Genomic DNA, 22,445 nt, shown 5'->3' on the forward strand with positions numbered 1-22,445 from the left:
GTGTCGAATGAATGAAATTAGTATTTACGTCATTGTTTGGAATGATGTTATGTAATGGCCAAGACAGGTGTGGATAACAACTTAAAAATGGATAAATAGTATAGAGATCAAATGTTGACAGATTAGAGGGGTATCTCAGGTGTCTACATTGATGAGAAACACGTACAATAAAATAACAAGTGAGAGTGGATACTTATTAATGTGACTGACAATGTGCAACAGCAAATGCCTGGTTGACATCCTCTGATTAGTTCCTTGTTTTAGCTGAAACCACGGAAGAAGAGGATGTCTGGGTCCTGGGGAGGAGAAGAGCAGGGTGGAGGTGAAGTCTAGAGATACAGATGAACTGCGGTGACAGCATGCAGGAGGATGGCTCAATCACTCACAGGCTGCATGCTGACAGCAGACTTCAGACGGCATGCAGAGGGGATGAAAAAGACACTCCGGTGGGAAAAAAGGGACAAACATCTTGCGACATTATGTAGAAAGAAACCCATTAATAGCGGAGGGCCCACTGGAGATGGCGTGATAACAATGAGACACACATCTGCGGAGGGTCATGAGCATTTCCATCGCACCACAGCCCACTGAGAGCCCAAGCTGGGAGACAAGAGAGCATGCTTGATGAGAATAGACTGTGCAGGTACAAAAGAAAAACAATTTATCATCAGTCACATCAATACATCTTCACAGTGAGAGACAAATCTTGGTCTTGGAGAAAAGGAGGAATGAAGAAAATTGTTGCTATGGATTGACAGAAGACAGTGGCAGAGGTACTGAACAAATACGCCTTTGGCAGTGCAAAGATAACAATCCAGAAATACCGCTCCAGAAAAAAGAAAGAGACAGGGTAATTAATCAAATGTCTTTCAGGCAAAAGAAACAATATGATTTCATCTTATTTTCATCACTTTACAGACAAGAAACAAGCCTCACTAGAGTGTTGGTAAATTCTGCAGGACATCATGAAAACCCTGGCCAACGTAGCTGTGACACAAAACCAGTCAGCCACTTGCCAGACGAGAGTTATCCTAACAGAGGGTGTGTTTCCTCAGTACAGTGAAATATGGGGAGGAGTGGTAGGGGTAGAGCGGGCAGCTGTCAACAAATACCACAGCTCTCCGCCACCATTGATCAATCAGTCCCATATCTGGACCACAGCAGCGCCGACCCGCTGGCTAGAGCTGACATTAATCCTAAATCTTCCAGTCAGTGCGGAGGAATGACAGGGCACAATGTGGCGGTGGGAGCGAACGCTGATACAGGCTCTAACAAGGAAAGGTGCTGATGCTAATGAGTGTATCTGTGGGTCTTTAACGAGGCCGCCTCGTTTGGTGTCCTAATTTACAGTGAGCTGTGTCTCTGGGGTGCGGGATAATGAGCTGGCCCGGGATTCCCAGGGCAGCGGCTTGTGTAACCCACCTCATGCAGGGGGGGACACTCACTCCCACAGAGAGAGTGAGAGACTGAGAGAGAGACTGAGAGAGAGACTGAGAGAGAGAGAGAGAGAGAGAGAGAGAGAGAGAGAGCGGAGGACCGGGGGAGAGAGAAAGAAGGACATATTTGATGTAGTGTCTGTGTCTGTAGGAGAGAGAAGGGCACAGAGAGGAAGGGGGGGGGGGGGGGTAGGACGGGGGCTAGATGTCATCCCTGCTTGATATGCTTGTTTGTACACTCCAATCATTGAATCGCTGCAACCAAGTGAGAAAAGCTTGTGTTCTCTGTGACAAACTGACCTCGGGCAACAAGTACACTCACAGATAGAGGAAATGGAGAGAGAAAGCGAGGTGGGCGGGTGTGAGGCAGGAGCCATAAGAGAGATGGTAACTGTACAGGAGAACAAAGGCAAAAAGAGAAGCAGTGTCCTGACCGATGAATGTTTAATGCTGTTTTGAATGTGAGATTTTCATTGACTGTAAGTGTTGCCGGGTTTGACCCTGGTGAAATGCATTTCTTAAGCCAGAATATCAACGAGCCGCGTCAAAGACAACCCTTGCTTTCCCTGTGCTTAACTCATAAGCATTCAAATTTCTCTTCCTTTATGGGCAACCCTGAAAAAGATGCTTCCTAGTGCACTCCAAAGCAAATTAGCAAATGTGGAGCTCAGTGACCTCAGAGTAGAAACCATCCACAGAGTATGCGGTGTGCCCTGCCGCCCCCACCTCTTACTGCTGCGTCTGCATGGCTGCATTAGTCAAGCTCAAATGGGTTTCCGCCATGAGAAACAGAGCATGACATGCGCTAAACAATGGCAGGCAGATGACGAGCCAGCTCTATTTGATGATGGCCGCTGCTGATGCGGCTGCTTTTTGATGTGGAGGAATATAAGGGCAGCATGATTCATTAGGGGGCACAGGTGGCCTAGGATCTAATGAGTTACATTTTGTACAGCTTTCACGTGCAAATGGATAAATGAGAGCCGTACATGCATAAAAAAAGCCTGTTTTAGCTAGAGTTGTGGTTTCACATTTTGTCAGATTTTTTCATATTTAAGGCTATTAAGAGGCAAGGATGCATTGCAATGCAAGCCATAAAAAAGGTTTCCAAAGCAACAGAGGGGACAAAACTAAATACAACGCAGCTAACGGGGCAACAGAAGACCACGGCAATGACCATAATAGCTAATATAAGTATTTGACTGATATACTTGTCACATGAACATGAATTTATTTCTGCAGCTTCTGTCTGGTCATCCAATCAGGAAGTTATGAGTAAATTAATTGTCTTGTAAATCCTGAGTGTTTATGCAGTCAGTCTGTGCATCTAAAACCTGCCATAGACAACTACTAAATAACCAAAGGCAAACTCTGACTCTCCTGATCAATCATCTTTCATTTAATTGTTTGGCCACATCATGTTTCAGAGTAAGAATGGCCACTGCTGGTATTTCTATACATGCACAGCTATTAACACTGCCCCCCTCTGGCTGGCTGGCTGGCTGATGCTCCCCAAATAGTGAATGGGACATGGTTATTCCATTGATATATATATATATGGCCAGGGGAGACTGAATACATTTTGTTCCCAATCTAAAAGCAGAGGTTAACTCACTGAGAATTTCTGAATTAACATCAGTGTGCTCAAATCATCAAACTAAAGAATAAGAAAACAATAATGAGATTTTCTTGATTTTGTACCTTTGAATATTGGACCAAAAGCTGCTCCAAAAACAGCTTGTTTCAGCACGCTAGTCAATTCATCACAGGAACCACAACAATCCAAATTGTACCTGATCTATTAACTGCTTGCCACTGAGCACCATTTGAACGTTTGACCTTCTAACACGGCTCATGACATTATGTTGACATTTAAAGTAATCCCTCCCATGGTTCCTAATCCCAGTGGCCACGGACGGCCCTGACCCATCCTCCGAGCTCAAGCCCCTCACATGCTTCCACCACATGGACAGAGAGGCAGGGAGACAAACACAGCTCTGATGTTCAGACAGGTCAACAACACCGTGCTGCAGAGTTCATGTGGCTCAAGCCATGCAACCTGGAAGGGCTTGTTGACTATCAAACACAAGCTCATAGCATTAAGGCGCTAGGCTTGCGTGTGCAATATGAAGCCTTGGTGCCAGAAAGTGATTGACATTTCCCCCGCTGCAATTTACTCTGATGAAATAGTCCAGAGGAAATACAATCACTACACCATCTTTTCTACAGATTATTTTCGAAGACACAAGCCAAGGGCAAATAAGACTAACCTGCATCTGGAGTTGTGTGATGACAGAAAAGCCTCTACTGCATTACTTATACTGTGAAACAAAGCAGTATCATTTGCAGCACGTCTACACACCATTACTTCAGTCAGTGCACTTTAAAGGTAGAGTCTGGAGCATAATGCATCTTCCAATGGGGTAACTTCTGCAGGCAGGATGGTACAAACGACGCTTCAACATACAACATGATTTAGCCCAGTAGGTTTCTATATTAACAAGCATTTTTGCATTTCCTGGCTTGCATTCATCTCTGGCTTTTACAGAAGACTCAACACTATTTACGTTACATAATCCAGCATTTGCTGTTAAACTGCATTTATGCCTGGAAACTAAAGTTTGTTTGTTTTTTTCAATTTGAAATCGCAGAAAGTTTCTCTTGTGCAATATGGCCAACAGATAAAGAGTGTTGAAATGAGAGGTACAAGGTAACAACCCATTTATTTAGTGATACATTCTGCAAACTAGAAATTTTATTCAAACTTCAAAGGCTAAAAAATGAAAGACAGGAGGGAGAGAAGGGGAGGAAACTCAGGGAGCAAGGAGAGAAATGCATCAATTCACAAGCGAGGAATGCAATTTGTTCAATCGACAACACAAATAGTACAATTTAGTTCAGGGAACAAAGCTTTTTTAAACATTTTCTTTTTTCTGCCATTCCTTTGGAGCTAGAACATAATACAAAATATACAGTTATTGAACTTTGTAAAATCACTCACAGAGGCCTCTGAGAAGCATTTGAATCAACATTGACAATACTTATCTACAGCACTCTAAAGCTATTCTTGAATGTAATCATAAATATAGCAGACATGAATGTATGTATGCACATTTTGAATGCTTTACGAGGTTACCATGTTAAACACTTGCATTTGTTAAAAGTATGACATCATCTGCAGTGAAAAAATTAAATAAGCTTTCAAGATCAAGATTCAACAAGGTAACATGGAAAAAAAAAAAGTATACAAATGGTTGAAAAGTTGTACCTTGTGACTACCAAGACAGAAAGTCACTTTGTTGATACTGTAAGTACCCTAACATGGAGACGGGTTTTGATCTATGAGGACGTAATGTCAGCAGCATTAGTCCTCATAGTGTTCTGTTGAACAAGTACTTTAGGGGGCAACATGAGATTGGGTAAGGCAAATCGGTGAGCTTATTTATGAGCTGAAAAAGGTCAGCAAAGTGAGGCTCAGGTCTCCCTGTAAGGGGACATATGAGCCGCCACTGCCAAGGGTCACACAGTAAACGCCACGACCGAGGTACATCAATATGTACAGGAGGGCGCAAGCGTTAAAAATCTCTTCAACCTCCGCCAGGTAGACCTCTGTACAGGAATATACAGAACGCATTCCAGGCAACCAAAGGTAACCCTGTAAATAGCTTTATAATCTTTTTTCTACAATAACAATTTTATGAAAAAAGCTGATTATACAGATGATCAGTGCATATGACTATTGTCATTTAGTCACACCTAATATCTCACACATCTCACATTTCTAAAACCCTGAACTTTGATACAATTCTAGATCTTTGAATTAAGTGAATATCACACAAGGGGACCAGTTGGTGAAATTACACAAGCGAGGGTTTGGGGGCGCTGTTTGGGGGGGCGCTGTCTCACAAGACAAGGTCAATAGTTCCTAGTTACTAAAACAAGCTGTCACTTGCAGTGGCCACCCACACTTCAGTCAAATACTGTACATAAGCATAGGCTTATCCCACTCCAATGGATCAGTGTAACAAGATCATAAGTTCTAGAGGAGAGACACAACAAGGCTTTAGAAAACTGCTCTCACTGATGTCGATCTCCAGAGACTGGACTGCTCTCTAAACAGTTTAGATCTACAACACACAAGACAAACACACTTCCTATAAACGTTATGAGGTATTTCAGTTTCATGAAAATTAAAACAAGGAGAGTGGATGCTTGGGATCTTTTTTTTTGTTGTTCATTTTTTGTCAGGGGGGTGGGAGGGTGCACTGGAAGGTGAATATAATTTAAATAAAACACCCAGACCTGTGAAGCCAAGCCACTGTAAATATCTGCTAGCATTCTAACTTCAGCGAGTTTTAGTAAAGATAGAAAGTTAATATCCACATTATTGATTCTCTGGAATTAAATCGTTATAGAGAGGAGTCAAATCTGCATTAAAGCACGATGCTTTATTAACCAGCATCATTTTAGGGCCACATCCTGAACTGTTGAATTTCTGGGGGAAGTACAGGAAAGTCCAGTGGGACGGGCATCTAAAATTAGGAGATGGCCCCCCGAGTTGTAGAGAATTATACGTACGTTCCTTATTAAGCTGGCAGAAAAATGTAATGACACGTTCCTGTAAGAGTCATTAACACCTACCAAGTTCACAATAAGTAGTTGGGTGCTGAAAACTGGTTGACAATTAAGTGACCTCACTTACCAAAATACAAGCAATCCAGCGCAAAATTATACAGCTATACAGATGCTCTATAAACCTACTGCTTATCTAAATAAAAAAGCCAGTTTGAAATACACCGATAATAGCTTTCTCTCCAATCTGAGGTTATCAAAAACAGTGAATAAATCACCTTGAAGAGTTGAGATTTTAATCGTTTATGTCATGTAGGTAAGTATATTAAGTATTGTAGAAGAAATATATTTCTTCACCAAAAAGAGATGGGTTAAAAACAATATTCTAAACACAACAGCTAAAGTATGGTGGGTTTTAGTACTCTGCTCTGTAATTGTGGTTCTTTTCGAGAGGGAATATTGAATGAAACTACATTTTGATGCATACAAACTCACAAGAATTCAGTTTCCCCATCTCAAGAGGGCCTGAACTACCTTCATGTGTTTTTTGAGCTGTTAGAATTATGACTATGCTGTTATTTGTGTTTATAGAAGTGTGATTTAGTTTCAGCTGTTTGAGGCTACATTAACTGTCTGCTTGGAAATATCATACGCTGAATGTTAAATTCAAAATCAAGTCAGTGTCGCTCTAAGGCCTGGACATCTTTTAAGTGTTAAATCTGACAGCTAGTTCCTCTGACCTTTGTATAATATTGTGATTCTTGCAATATGGGCTTGGCAATGACAACATCTAAGCGGTCTTTGGCCATTTTGCCACAAACGCACATTAGGAAAGCAGTTAATTGAGGACCTTCCTGAAACTGAACAAGTGAAACTCTGTGTTCTGTGAAAGATACAATAACTCACCATGCACCACTGACCCAAATGCAGTGAAATAGTTAGGATTGTCACTTAGATTAACAAAGAATTATAAATTTAGTACATTATGCTGTTACATAAATAAAACTGTCCAAACCCTGAGTAGAGATCAGAGGGACACCAAAAGAGGGAAACCTTTTTATGCCTAAATATTCAAACTCTAATAGATCAACCATCCCAAGACAAAACAGAATCGCATTTTGTCCACGGCAAAAAACTAACTCAAGCGACATGATTTATTCCTTGAAAGTTTAAGTCAAAAATATATACATACATAAATTTCAAACAATGCAATTTTAGACAATTAATGGCAGAAAATAAATCTGAAATAAAACCATTTCTCTTCAAGAAATATATCTACTGTGTGTGTTAAATACAGATTTAGTCAGTGACTATTCCATCTTTTAAAAGAAGGGAAAAATTAACTGCAAATCAACCCACAGATCATACACTATAGCAGCAAACTGTATTGTGCTCTGGCTTCTGGTGCAGTGGGGGAGGGTTCTAAGCAGAGCAAACACGATGGGAATAAAAAGGTGCTATACAACCATGAGACCTCATTGCAGTTAGCGGATTTGTTCTTGGTTTAAATCTCCAAATAAAGACCATTTGAAAAGAAGAGCCACCTTGGAAGTCAGGAATCAACAGTTTCTCCTACCTCCAGACTGGTAACGGGTGATTCTCTCCAAAATAGTCAGTGCTTAAACTGTTCACATCAGTCAAATTAGCAGATGATGTTAAAGGTGTGAGCTAAAATTCTATCTGTACCACATACAAAATCTGAATCCCATGAAAAAAAAACAACAACTTGGCATAGGAGGTCATAAAGCTGAAACAAGAGATCATAAATCATATGGCACCCATGATGGGCAATGGTAACAATGTATTTTTAGGAAATGATATTCAAACATGACACAAAGATCGGTGTGTAAACTAGTCAAAGCCCTGACTAGCTCTAAACCATTATATACCATGGGTAAATTGAACTACTTGTCATCTCAGTTTACAATATCGTTATGATATATAGCTTGAAGTTGTTCAAATAGCATTACAGCATGTAAACTGTGTTATCCAAAGCTTTTGGAATAAGGAGTAGTGAAAGCCTATTTTGTCTTGATATGGAAAGATGGCTGAAAAGGGCAGACAATGGGTAAGCACTGGGACAGCAGTTCCCTTAAGCTCCAGCCTGTGTTGGTTTGCTATCTGAACTACCATAGCAAAGTTAAGTTAGAGTTGCACATACAGATCTACCTCTACACAAACACACGTGCGCACATACATACACACAAGCACCCACGCACGCTTGCAAGTACATATCTATCCGCACAGACAAACGTGTTAACAGGGGTCTCGATGAGCTTTATCTTTATACAATGAAACTCCTTTTTCATCGTCTGCCTTAAGGAGATGAAAAAGATTTTTTCACTCCGCACTTCCAAAACAACACTTTGCCATTATTACTTGAGCATGTACAGAAAACCACATACAAAAATAAAATACAATAAAAAAAAGCACAGGAGAAAGAAAATAATTAGGATTTGAATGGTTTGATATAGAGAGCTTACTGTGCTGTCAACCTATATAATTTACCCGTTTCTTAAAGGAGCAAAGACTAACTAAAAAAAAAAAAAAAAAAAAAAGCAAAAGCGGAAAGACATAGTGCCTGGAGGACAAACAGTAATATTCACTGAATAGACATTTGTTAGAACTCCAGAAGAGCAGGAAAAAGGCAGATAGTGCATAAAAGGTTCTCTTTTTCATTTCTTTCATTTTTTAACTTAAAATCAAGCTGCATTAAATACAGGCTGTTTGTACAGGACAATTGCACTTCACAAAAACAGAAATATACAAACACACACAAGGAAATGTGAATCAAATTAATTACAGCAAAAAAAATAATCTTACTACTTAAGCTGATTATTTAAAAAAAAGAAAAAAAAAAAAAAGAAAAAAGACCTGGTGGACTCACTTGTTATGGATTACTTTAGAGGGGAGTATTAGGGTGGGTGAACATAAAGGGGAGACAAGACGGTGGGGATCCTGAACTCCAGAGTGGACTGGTGCTGCACTATTCCAGGGTTGTGTGCATGCATCTCCTCTTCCTCCTCCTCCTCCTCCTCATCCCATGAAATTCCCTTCTTAGAAACCAAATGCTCAGAGTGGCGGAGAGACAGACTGCTGAGCTGAGCTGCTGTGGGTCTTGAGAGGATGGTGGTTTGTAAACTCTATGCTGTGTTAGTGGTAGGAGGTTGTGTTACCACATGTCGTCTGTGGACGCTGAGTCCTTGACAAGAGAGGAGAGGAAGGAAAAACCCTTCAGACTCGGGGTCTACATCCATGGGATCTCTGTATCAACAGCTGGACAGGCTTAATCATGTATGTATGATATAAACTGCCAGATAATAAACGTCATCCAGGAGTTGATATCGAGATCTTTAAGTATCAACAGCATTTTTTAAAAAACATCTTTGATGCCATCCTATTTCTACAAATAAATGCTTTTAAGATAAAACAATAAATCATTATTTTGCCAAATATACCTTTGTTTATGAATGCAGTATAACGACTGGCCAAGTGTACAAGACAACTACAAAAATACAGGAACTAGAAGTAAACTGTATAGCATCTCTCAAAAATGAAGACCTTCAAGTTACTAAAAAATGATGTCCTTTGCACCATGTGAAGTTAGTGTGTATTACCATGTGTAATACAGTAAACAGCTGGCTGGTTTTGTGATTTATTTTTTAATTAGCTTTGGCAAACTACCATTCCTTCACACATGACCCTTAAAAAAATATCATTTTAAAGGGGCCCTATTCTACTTATAAACATATATGATCAATGACGTTTAATGAACACATTGTTAAAATATGAATTTGTTTGAGTGGTTAAATTTAAAATGATTGCCTTTTCAAACATCCTTCCTTTCTTACAGGCAGTTTCAGACCTCCAGTCAATGCATCACAACTGGGCCTGGTCCTGATTGGCTCCCCTCACTAAAGAATCACTGAAATCCGTCCAATCACGCCAGTTTGCAGCATTTGAACTGGAAAGCCTCCAATCAACAGGTTTACCTCATTTAAATCAGAGGAGCTGGTGTTGTCGGCCAATTAGGGTCCAGTATTGTGTCTGTTCTGCCTGTGAGGACTTAGTCTTCAAATACATTTTATAAATACCCTTTTAACTAAACTACATTTATTTGCAAAACATCATGAAGAACATTATTCTTTTCCTGAGCCATAGTATATTTTAAATCAAAAGCATGAAAACTGAATAATATGGGACCTTTAACACGCCTCAATAATTATTTGGTTCTCTAAATTCGCCAAACATCATTGGTCATTTGCTGCCATTTGAAAAAACATCCACCTTCACAATCCAAGGACCATTCCGGTGGCTGGTGAGCATTTTGCTCATTTTTGAAATTCTCCATTATTTCTATTATTTAATGCTATCTGTGTTACTCTACATAGAGTTTCAAAGTCACATTCCTTCTGCTGCTTACAAGATCCATTCGATTTTAAACAAACATTCCACTGATGGACATTCTCAGTAATCCAAAGCCATGGACTATATGTGAAACTATAATTCAAAGGGACTGGTCCCCTGTTCATACAAACCAAACAACGTAACTGGAGAAAGCCTAAATTCCGGTGAAACAGTAGCATGGATCCAGCCCCATGAATCACACAATTCCATTCTTAATTGAATTTGCTTGTTAACCATGTGCACATTTCACAATTCCTGGGACTGGCAGTCTGAAGCGGAAGTTTGAGCAACAGGCAACAGGCACACTGGTTGGACTGAATAACTAGTGGAATGGACGCCGTTAGCCTGTATATACATATGCCTACATTTATAAAGCCACTATATCGCAGTGTGATTGGTCAGGCTCAGGATATCATTGGTCCTGGCCGTGATGTATTCAGTAAAGCAGCCCCAAAGACACAGGTGCCAGTATTATGAACTGTGAAATTCAAATGGTCACATGCTTGACAAACAAATATGGATGAAAACAAAAACAAAACAAAAATGAGCCATTCATGGGGCTAGATTCAGGCCATGAAATAGAGGTTTAACATGGGAAATGAGCCAAATGGTCATGTACACAAATATGGTCCTTTAAACTTGAAAAATGTTCCTGCCCTCTTTGGGAGTTATTTTATGCTCTTTTCAAAGGGCAATGTTTGAAAGCCTATTTTTGATAAACAATACGTTATTTGAGTATTAAACACATATTGTGAGTATTAACATGTAGTCCTGGGTAGAACAACGCAGAAAATTTCAACCCATTACAACACGAAAATCACTACTGCCTAAACAATTGATGCCCTTTCACTGCTACACTTCAACATAAACTTGGCATTAGAACGGTAGAACGGTAAATGTCAAAATTGATCCATTTGGTACAACACTTTTGGTTCAGGACACCCATGTGAACAGGATGATTTTTGGTTTAATCGTGGCTAATGATTTGCTCAGTAAATTAACTACAGGCTAAGAGCTAAAGCACATGTTGACTGTGTCTGCTATTATTCTCATGACATTAAACTGTCATGTTAAATGAGCATTATCTGTGGGATACATCACTGAAAATCATACAGTACTGTGCAAAAGTCACCCTAGATTTTTTTATATAAATTTTGTATTAGATGTTTATTTATTTGTTTTCTGCACTCGTGTGTCAGCAGGACACTCTGCTCTTTACAGTACATTTTTTGATATTTAGAAACTTAATTTCATTATTTTTGAAAGCATCTTCGCTTTATGATTTTTTTTTTTTTACATGTGCCTAAGACTTTTGCACAGTACTGTATTTCGGCATGCTGTAACGTTACCTGGCTACAATGGGTCAGCTGTCTGCAGCCAGCTTGGCAGCTAGTAGCTAAACTAGCTTAGCAATCTCCCTAAAGGTCTATGCATAGATAAAAATGAAAAAGCACTTAAATAAGCAAAGATTTATTCTTTTCACAGCAGGAGAAAATCCCTGCGTTCTGTCCTAAAAGAGTGGAGCAGCAACGTTAGCTGAACTCTAACAAGAAGTGACAAGTGATATTAGCAAGAAATCCTAGTATGGACTTTTTCCCTTCACCATAAAAGTTGTCATCTGTAATATCTACTAAGTCAACATTATGAAAGTTAATCAGATGCTAGAATTTTTAACTTGAGCTTAATGTCACTCCCCTAAAAATTCTGTGTTATATTTATTTTATGTTATATAAATATACATAAGCTATCTGAAAAGTGAGAGCTAAAATTGGGTTGTAAACAAATATATAAAAAAGGGAAATGTAGTGCCACAATTGTATTTTTTGCCCCACTCTGCCAAAAACAAACAACACAACTACTGTCCATAAAAGCACAATCCAGACCTTTTGGCTCATTTTATGCTTGTGAAAAAAATCATAGATTGTGCCTTTTGACAGACGATATATTTCATTTCATTTTGAATGCTACTACACTGTCCCAAAAGACAAGATGTCAGACTTACTTCACTTGTGAGACAAACTGCTTGTTTGTGAAACTAGTGTAATTTCAGGACCAGTATAGGGCCATCCCAATCAGTGATTTTAGATCTATCCCCCTCCTGTTTTTTTCTGCATTACGCCACTGGTGAGTAGGCCGTTCTCAGATGTGATCACAACAAGCCAAAAGGTGAGTAAAAATTTCTGTGCATTGCCAAGTCTGTTCCCTGGATCCTTGTCAATCATCAAAAAAATACACCCAACTTGGACAGTTCACATGAGCTATAACATGATTTGTACCCGTGCTTGATTATAACCCATTTTCAAAGGTAAGTAGGCAATCGAAGATGTCATGTGACATATCTGATTGCATATGGGTCGATTTATAAAGAATTCTAAAGGAACCAAACCAATAAAACAGCATGAGGCAAGTGTCAGCTACTAATTTAAGGCAGAGTTAGCAATATGCCATTATCATGCACATGCCCGACTACCTTTTCACTAAGCGCATCTACTTGCATACACTGAATTATCAGTTTGATTCTTCAACAAGACCTAATGGAGATTTGCACTATTCCCAGAATTGGTGACAGAACATTCAGTCCGTCTCTCCTTAACGGCTAAAACATGACTGATAGACCAGTTCGGTATGTTCAATAGACAGTGATGTCAAACCAGGAAAGAGCCAACACCTTCTCTTGAAACAGAGCTACATGAAACTACTAAAGGGGTTGACTCAAGCCAGGCTGTTTTGTATTATGATGAGTTGAGTGGAAAATCAAAAAAATCGATAACAATAAGCGTAATGGATAGTGGAAAGACACGAAAAAAACAAAACAAAAAAACATTTACAACTAGAACATTGTTCCTGTCTTTGCTCAATAGACTGACAATGGCAAAATGGCATTTCTGGCACTAGGTGTCAATTGAACTTTCAATGAAACCAGCAGGCCTCCCTGGATTCAGACCCTTTTCCAGTTTCCATTAAAGAATTATTAGTAATTTCAGTTCACAAAATAGTCATATTTACAACTTTTATACCATGTTATTAACATGAGGGATAGATGTAATATTAATATCTTTTCAAGCTTTGCTTAAATTTTTTTTCAGAATTATAATTAAGTACTGTACAGTATTCCTGTTGATGTCCTGTCAAATATGTCCTTTATTTTAAGACCTTCTCTCACATTGCTGCCATTTTTTAAAAGGGATTATCAATATCTCTTTTTTTTTTAACCATTCTTAGTCCCCTCCATTAACGTTTTCCCTTGTTGAGACTAAAAAAAAATAGCATTTGAATGATCAGAGGTTATTAAATGTTTGTGCCAAAATACAAGGTGGAAATCTGTGATGTGGAGGTCTAGAGACTTGTTTTAAAAAGCAGAACAATGATTCAGAAGTGACACAAAAGCAGTTATAGTTGGCAGATAATGGACGTTTCAAACTAGGTCTGTCAGCCCACTTAAAATTTCAATGTTGTGATTGTTGTTGCTTAGAAAAATTGCTCACATGGTCCAACCCTGAAGAGTAGTAGTAGCATCTGTTCTATTATTACCACTTCATCATAATGGCCTTCCACTTTCAAAGGCAATAGTCCATCTGATTTCATGGAAATAATACTGGAGTTGTTGCAATGTGGGATTATGTTTCGTCAATGCAGGATCGTTACCTTCACAAGAGGTCATGTAAAATACCTACCAGAGTCTCCAGGGTTAGTCACAGTTTACACACAAAGCAGCAGAGAAAGTATTGAGCTGCGTTGACCTGTTGCTGCCGACCATATGGCCACTGTATGCATTCATTGTTCTCCCGTTTTACTTGTAGGGATTTTAGATGAGCTGACACACTATTGACCTATTTGTGTGTTATGACATAGATCCTCTAATAATAGACCACTCCATCTGACTACATAATCTGATCAATTACAGTGCCTTCAGAAAGTATTTAACCCCTTCAACTTCTACTGTATTTTGTGGTGTTACAGCCTGAATTCAAAAGCTGAAATGTTTTGAGTCCTGAAGTATTAAACTACTTTGCAATGACAAATTTAGTTAAAGTGCATCCAAATTCTTTTGAATAACATTGAGATGTCAACTTGATTAGAGTGCACCTATGGCCAATTCAATTGATTGGACATGACTTATGTCTATATAACGGGCCACAGATGACAGTGTATGTCATTTACAGAAACAAACAGAAACTCTACCATGAAGCCCAAGGAACTGCCCATAGAATTTAGAGACAATTGAGGAGGCATACTGTAGATCTGGGGAAGGGTATAAAACAATTCTTAAAGTGTTGGGAGCTTACAGAGCACAGAAGGCTCCAAAACTGGGAAATGGAGAAAATATGGAGGTGCTGAGACTTCCTAGAGCTGGTTGTCTGACCAAACTGAGCGACCAGGCAAGAAGGACCTTGGTCAGAAAGGAGACTAAGAGCTTCACAGATCTGTGCTGTATGGTAGGGTGGCCAGAGGGAAGCCACTCTTGGGGAAAAAAAGGCACGACAGCACACCTGGAGTTTGCAGAAGGCATGTGAAGACTCACAGCATGAGACAAAAGATTCTGTGGTCTAATGACATGACCACTGAACTCTTAAGATGTACTGCTAAGCACTATGACTGGGGGAAAGCTCATCACCAATCTAACACCATGCCTCCCGTGAAGCATGGTGGTGACAGCATCGTGCTGTGTGGGGGCTTTGCAGCAGCAGGTACTGGGGTACTTGCAAGAATAGAGGGAACAATGAATGGAGCAAAATACGGACAAATTCTTGAGGAGAAGATGGGTCAGAGTGCCAAAGACCTTAGACTGGAGGGACTGTTTATGTTCCAGTAGGACAATGACCATAAGCCTAAAGCCAGATCAACACTCGAACGGCTTCAGAAGGAGGAATGACTTTAAGATAACTCCCCATCCAACTTGACCGAGGTGCTTCTAAAAAGTGTTGACTCCAAGGGTTGAATACATATTTAAATGAGATATTTCTGCATTTCATTTTCAATAAATTTGCATTTTATTTAATTATGGAAAGTTTTGTATAGATTGGTGACAGAAAAATCGAAATTTAATCCATTTTGAATTCAGGTTACAACACCACATAATATAGAAAAAGTCAAGGGCTTGACCACTTTCTGAAGGTACTGTAATTTTTTAGATTACTCCATTTGTTGAAGTAATTTTAAAAGTTCATCCCCATACAAAGATGAAACACTGAAACAAAGTGCCAGTTTTCATTGTCAAGGACCAAAAGACATGTGCACGATGACAAGTAGCTGACCCAGTGAGCTTATCTGCTTATTTGAAAGCATTAATTTGAAAGCACAGTATCTCAATGGACTGGGGCAATAGCTTTGTGGTCTGTCTGCGTTCACATAGGCCACAGGAACGATGAGCAAAGTTCCCTCTACACCAGTGGTGCCCAGTCCATGGAAGAGTATGTAGGTTCTCATTCCAACCAACCATATACCACACAGGCAGACTTCACTTAGCTCTTCCCTATCTAAAAATCAATTTTGACTATGAATTACATTCTAAACAGATTTTTTTCCCCCGTTATTCAGTTTGTGAAAAAGATTCTAGTTGGTGTTCTGCTGATTCTTGCCATTCACTGAGTAAAATAAATCAATTTTAAAAATATGGTTTTTGATGCATTCGACAGGCAGGTCCTGATGATTTTTTGACATTCAACCGCAATTCAAATATTGAAATTTGTTCTGACAGCCTTAATGTGGTGTGAGATTGAAATTTTTTGGCGTAGAACATGCAATGCAATTTTGCACCTGTGGCTCCTTGTCAAAATTAAAGCAAGTTAGAAAGTGAAGGTTTACTAGGTCTATTTAAGGGACACAATGTGACCGTGCTCTGCTGGTGTCAGTCATACAGCAATATTGTAGTATTGCCACAATATAATGATTCTTTAATTTATTTTCTCAGGTTTGCAGGGGGCTGGAGCCTATCCCAGCCTATCCGAGCATACCACACAGGTCATTAGTCCATTGTTTTTTTCTGATTGTATTTTAGAAATTGCCACTCCATTCCGTTATAGTCCTAACACTTGACCACAAAGCTATTTTCTTGATCCATCTTGTTAAATAGTAATGGCACGCGTTAACACAAAAGGTTGAAATTTGTTGGTCACACATCAGGAAGCGTGCACACTCAAACAAAGCACACCTACAGTGAGTTACATTTTTCAGCTAGACAAGCTGGGATACTTACTGTGTCATCACTTCGGTAGGGGTTCAGTTTGTTGTACACCGCTTCAATAACGCTTCGTCTGAGGGGAAACAAAACAAAACAAAAAAACAGTACAGGTTAGCTTTCATGAAAATAAGGGAAAATTAAACTTTGTGCTCAATGATCAAACTCGGACAATAACTAATTCTGTCAGAAATTTACAAAAAGACCCCAAACAAAACATTGATTCTAATCACAAAGCTGACTCACTTGCTTGCCAGCTCTCCTCCAGGAGGGAGGTTTGGGATGCTCTCAGATGCTAACGTCCGCATTACATGGACCAAATCCGGGACTCCTTCTTCACCCTGCTTCTTGATGATCTCTGTTGGAGAACAATGAGAACAAAATCATATTCAGTCACATGGGTAGAAAATGTAAAAATAAATATCTGATTGAATTGTGCGATTAAACGCATTCTCTTTCACTCACTTCCATTATTACATGAGGTCTATACTCTGCTCTACAGCAAGTGATGTGATTTTAAGGAGGCAGCTATTAGATTTATTGAGACAACAGGATGTATGAAAACGACAATTTGGTATTTTATTTGACTCTGTATCTATAATCATTTCATGAAGCGGAGCTTTTGCCTGTTCATTTTATAAAATGCAAAAAAAACAAGTATATTATAAACTATGAACCAGTGAACCACACATTGGCATTCTAAGATATGAGGCCATCATAACCATAAAAAGGCACAAAAGTACTACAAGTAGCTCATTAGACTACTGTAAAGTGTAATCTCTGTGTGTGTGTGTCTGTGTGTGTGGGGGTGTGTGTGTGTGTGTTCCCTTACTTTTGGCTTGCAGCATAGAGGCTTATACCGAGACCATTATCGATAGAGCTTATCAAAACCGATACTTATCAATACTCTTAACGACACTCTACTCCACTGACGTAATGGAGTGTGACTGTACAGCACTGATCCTTGTCCACCCATCACTAGTTACTGCTAATTTGAGATTTCAACTATGTTTTTTTCCCAACCTCATACCGAGAAGGTATAAGGGTGTTTGCTAAGAGGCTGGTAACTGGGGTTGAGGATCAAGGTCATCTACCTACAGTAGAAAAATATTAACCAGAATTTGGTTTTACACACAAGCAGTTCTCTCTGGTTGTCGGGTCAGTACAGGACAACAGGTGTAAAGTTTAATTCCAAAATAAGATAGCTACTATTTTGAAAATGTGACTCATTCACACAAAATGATTGCTAGCATCAGTGTATAATTAACTGTAGATTATTATTGCTATTAGCCAACTTTACACCTTTTCTTAGAAAAAATATCATATTTGATGGTATAATCATTTCTATTTTTTAAATATTGAGCAGTGAACATCAGGTAACACTTTTTTCCCCAAAACCGAATGAACCCTTTGCACATTAGATTTGTGTCACTAAACTTGCTATCATTTAGCTATAACACCAAGATCAATCCCTTGTGTAGCAATTGTGAAGGGAATGGGAGTTTGATACAACTCGCTACCACTCGAGCAAGCGATGGCTGCGGCTTGACTAGTATCTATGGATAGAAATTAAGAGCGATTAAAAACTGCCACCAGGTAGCAAGTCACCTTGCCATTTTTTATTTTTTGTTTCACATATATTGCACCTAGCATGTATTTTCGTTTGCTTTAGTAAAGTTGGCCCACACTTCCAAACGGTTTCACCTCTCCACCATGACTCAAATGCAAAGAACACTGTAGATTGTTACATTTGTTGGTAGGGGCCTGCTAAAAAGTGTCATTATGCTGGTCTATAAAGGAAATGCCTGAGAAGTTGTGTGTGAAATAATGAAAATAATTTAGACAGTTAAGAACTAACAGCAGTTATGTTTTATCCAGGAGCTTATTGGTGTTTCTCTTCCAACCAGGGTCCAAAATTAACACCCGCCAAGAGCCAGCTGCTGATAAAAGTTGTTTCTGATGGATAAATCAATAAGGGTTACACCCACCACGCTGGCTGGTAACTTTTTGAGATGATAACATTTAAATTGCCTCGGGTAAACGCAGTCATTGGTCTTTGCCTGTTCTCAAACTCTGTTCCTACTGGTCACCGTACACACTCTCTGACCGGGAGAAAATCAAAAGAATCATTATGAAAAATGAATTTATATTAATAAATTATTTTTGCCAGTAACAATAATTCTTGGTGAGCAAAAAAGTTAATTTTGGACACTGGTTCTGACGAATCAGGAACCAGTATTTAATTCTGCACTGGTTCTCAATACCCAATCCCAGGCTGAGAAGCGTGCTGTGCTGCCACACTACCTTGGGTGCCCAGGCTGGGGAAAAAAACACAACAACAAAACATAACAAAAAAACATGCAAGGGAAACCCTGGTTTACACTGTACAGGGAAAATGAAGTGTCCAAAGGACCAGAAAGGACCAGGAAGTAAAAAAAAAATAGATGCCAACTGCTATTATTCCCCCTACCTTCTACTCTGCTCTCCAGGTATTTATCCAGCTCCGCCTCCCGTTTCACAGCTTCTGGAGATACCTTTGGGGCCCCTGGGAAGCAGATTAGCACAACACTCATATTGTCCCGGCTTCCCTGTTGAAAAAAAACAAAGAACAAAATATGCAGATGTCATGTAAATCAATCATGATACCAAAAATGCCACTAATGCCACTGTTAATTTTGTGAGCGTTGCCATACCTTGTACAAGCAGGTGTCAACAATTTCATTGCAGACTCTTTCGAGATCATCTGTCACCTCTAGCCTGGACCTGACAAACTCACACAGTTCCTCATTGGCCATGACATCCCAGATGCCATCACAGGCTAGCACAATGAACTCATCTTCCCCCTCACATCTCTCTATTGCATAGACTTCAGGCTCAGGTGAGACGAGCTGCTCTGTGGGGCCCTTTCCATGCACGCATTTGTAGTCGAAGTCTCCCAGAGCCCGTGACACAGCTAGAGACCCGTTAACTCGCTGGATCATGACTGAGCCACCAGCATTCTGGATCCTCTCCTTCTCCAGTGGGTTGCTGGGCTTGTGATCCTGTGTGAAGAAGTGCACAGCTCCACCCCGGCTGAGGAGTCCCCGCGAGTCTCCGCAGTTGATGAAGTAGACGTGGCCTGGAGAAATCATCACCCCTACTGCAGTGGAGCCGCTGCGGTCCACACCATGCTTCTTCTCAGAGATGGTCCGCATGTGTTCGTCGATCTGCAGGAACCCTGTGCGGATTCCGCTCTTCACACTATCCACGGAGGGCTCTTCCTCCAGAGCGCTCTGGAAGTCTGGGTTGCTCGTGATGTGCTCCAGCAGGTGCTCACAGCAGTACTTGGCCACCTGGGAGCCAGCGTGCCCATCATAAACAGCAAAGAAGGACCAGAGGTCGAGACCATGAGGCAGACCAATTACAGCCGTGTGTGCATCTTCCATCTCTACCCGCCAGCCCTGCATACTACTCAGACCATAGTTCAGGTTGTTACCCTCACCGTGGGCATTGTACTTTTCCATCTTTGGCTTGTCCAAAAACGCCCCCATTGTGTCCCTCTTAAAACCTACAAAACAAATTAAAAGAATGAAATCTATTTAGAGAGACACAAATGTATGTTCTGATATCACCAACAACTAGGAACTGTGTGGGAATGTACTGCTTCCATTCAACTTATTTGGCAGAAATTAATTAGACATGTTCAAGATCATTTTCCAAAAAATAATATCTATGTTGAGTACTGCATAGAAGGAGAAAAATTCTAATATAAATTGGGTAAAAACAGATGGCACAGCTGTCATCCTTTTAAGGCAAAAAGATTAGCATCTTGGAGCTGAGTTCAAGCACCCTGCTCTAGTCTAAAAATAGTAGACCTGGGTACATATTTGGCTACATATTAGGCACACTGACTGCTAGTATAGATCAAATTAAAACGCCCTATAACCACTGGGTGATAAAGGCAACATTAAAAGTAATATTACCAACTACTTAATAGTATTTTGAATATACCACTGGGCAGCATCTATCTGACCCTCGCACTGCAGAGCAGCTCAACACACTAGCTACTTAGGTTAACGCTAACGTCATTCTAAGCTAATGTTAAATGCCTGCATAACGTTAGCTAGCTAACCGACTGGCTGGTTACTCGTTAACTTAAGCACAAAACAATTTCGGGACATTTGACAAATCTAACTAATGCTAACGTACCTTAGTGGTGTGCTACATCATTAGCAAACTGACAAAGAAGGGGGGCTTTCGCTCTTGGCGATTAACTTAAAAAGTTAACAACTCTGTGGCAAGAGCACAACCAAAATAAACAAACACCCTTGCCTCGTTGTGGGCCTTGACCCTTGTCCCTCACAGCTAACTTTGACAGGCCTCTCCCTACCATCGTTAGCCAGGCAAGGAGAGCCCGCGGCCTTGCTACTATCGTTAAATGCTAACACAGCTAGCTAACCAACTAACGTTGCTCAACAGCTTTTTGACAGTTAGCTTACGAGTAAACATCATGCAGTCATTATCCGTTATGACTTACCAAGTATCCAAAATATCGGTTAACAGCAACTGAAGCTGCGACAGTGGCAAGGACTGACTGGTCGCAGTTCACACCAGAGAGGGTACACCGACGAGATGAGGGGGGTTTGCGGTTTAGCTAAGCTAGCTAGCTAGTTAGCTAGCAATCGTCACTCAGACTCAGTGCATATAAATTGTGTAAGTGCGGAGCTCCCTGTTTGCGTACGCCCGTGATGCATTACATTATCTCAGTTGGCGATCTAAGGTATATTCTAATAGATTTTCTTTTCAAATTGTGGGCCGGAGCTTTTTGTGGCCAAATAGAGAGAAGCCGAAACGTTTGTCCCAGCCTCTCCACTTGACAGCTTGACAGCTTGCTAGCTAGCTGCTGAGAAGCACAGAGCCAAACAGAAAGAGAGGACCCGGATGTTGCAGGTTGCGTACTTGAAAACATGACATCATCCCAGAAGAGCTCTGGCTGCTCTGGCTGTTCTGGCAGATACAGTATTGTGTATACAGGGGTTCCTAAACATTTTAATGTCAAGGACCCCAATTAGATACACATTAGATCCATTTGATGACCCCATTTGAGACCCCATCTGAGAGGGATTCTGTGGTTACATCATATGACTTAACCATAATTTAACCATAACTGTCTACACTGGAAGTGGAGAGATTACAGTGGACAGCCACAAATCCCAAACCAGGGTAACCATTTTATACACTCTCATTGTGCTAACTTCTAATGAACAAAGTAACAGTAAAATTGGACTTATGTCATTTTGCAAGGACCCCCTGGAAGCCCCTTAAGGACCCAGGGGTACTTGGACAACGGTTTGGGAACCACAGGCTTGCACAACAGATCTACAGATGCAAGTGTTAAAAAAGAAGAAACATTAAGAAATTAAGAGTCCTACAGTATCTGGCACAGAAAACTTTGGCCTTGAGAGCTTGACATAGGACAGTTGAATCAATATTTATGAGCAAGTATCTCACTGGGCTCAAAATACCAAGACATTAATCTGTAATATGATCAAGATGTGCAATACAGAACTAGAGTGGAGAAAGAAGACATTCCAAGTCAGCATTCTTGAATGGTAGCGGATGGGAGTTTCACTAATGATGGCTGCCATAGAATGTTTGATAATGTTTTAATTGAGCATAATTTGTGCATGAGATTAAGGGAGTTTATGGGTTTAGATAAAGATCTCATTGTAGAATAAATCCCAAATAAATCAGACATATGTCCAGTAACTGTCTGAACGAGGCTTGCATGAACCAGCCAGCACAGAAAATTCAAAATCAGCTTATTGTGACAGTGTGGTTATCAGCCAATACTGCATGAATTATAGATGTGC

General features: G+C 40.1%; 1 protein-coding gene across 1 annotated transcript; it reads right to left on the minus strand.

The window, feature by feature from the left end:
• Positions 1-4,133: 4,133 nt before the first annotated feature.
• ppm1aa (protein phosphatase, Mg2+/Mn2+ dependent, 1Aa) lies at positions 4,134-21,447 on the minus strand. The gene is made up of 6 exons (XM_071910963.2): positions 21,110-21,447; positions 19,287-20,140; positions 19,064-19,181; positions 16,840-16,951; positions 16,612-16,669; positions 4,134-9,210 (listed from the first exon to the last, which is right to left on the minus strand). Exons 2-6 carry the CDS (start codon positions 20,121-20,123, stop codon positions 9,181-9,183), a joined length of 1,155 nt encoding a protein of 384 aa, XP_071767064.1. The 5' UTR covers positions 20,124-20,140; positions 21,110-21,447; the 3' UTR covers positions 4,134-9,180.
• Positions 21,448-22,445: the final 998 nt, after the last annotated feature.

The sequence above is a fragment of the Centroberyx gerrardi genome, chromosome 17 (assembly GCF_048128805.1).
Source record: "Centroberyx gerrardi isolate f3 chromosome 17, fCenGer3.hap1.cur.20231027, whole genome shotgun sequence".
Taxonomy (NCBI): Eukaryota; Metazoa; Chordata; class Actinopteri; order Beryciformes; family Berycidae; genus Centroberyx; species Centroberyx gerrardi.

Excerpts from the sequence above, each read along its gene's own strand:
- ppm1aa (XM_071910963.2), bottom strand. The coding sequence starts at position 20,123 with ATGGGGGCGTTTTTGGACAAGCCAAAGATGGAAAAGTACAATGCCCAC. Across the intron at positions 16,952-19,063 it reads CCTGGAGAGCAGAGTAGAAG|AGATCATCAAGAAGCAGGGT; the intron begins GTAGGGGGAATA and ends GTTCTCCAACAG. Across the intron at positions 9,211-16,611 it reads CCTACCGAAGTGATGACACA|GACTCAGCGTCCACAGACGA; the intron begins GTAAGTATCCCA and ends TCTCTTGTCAAG.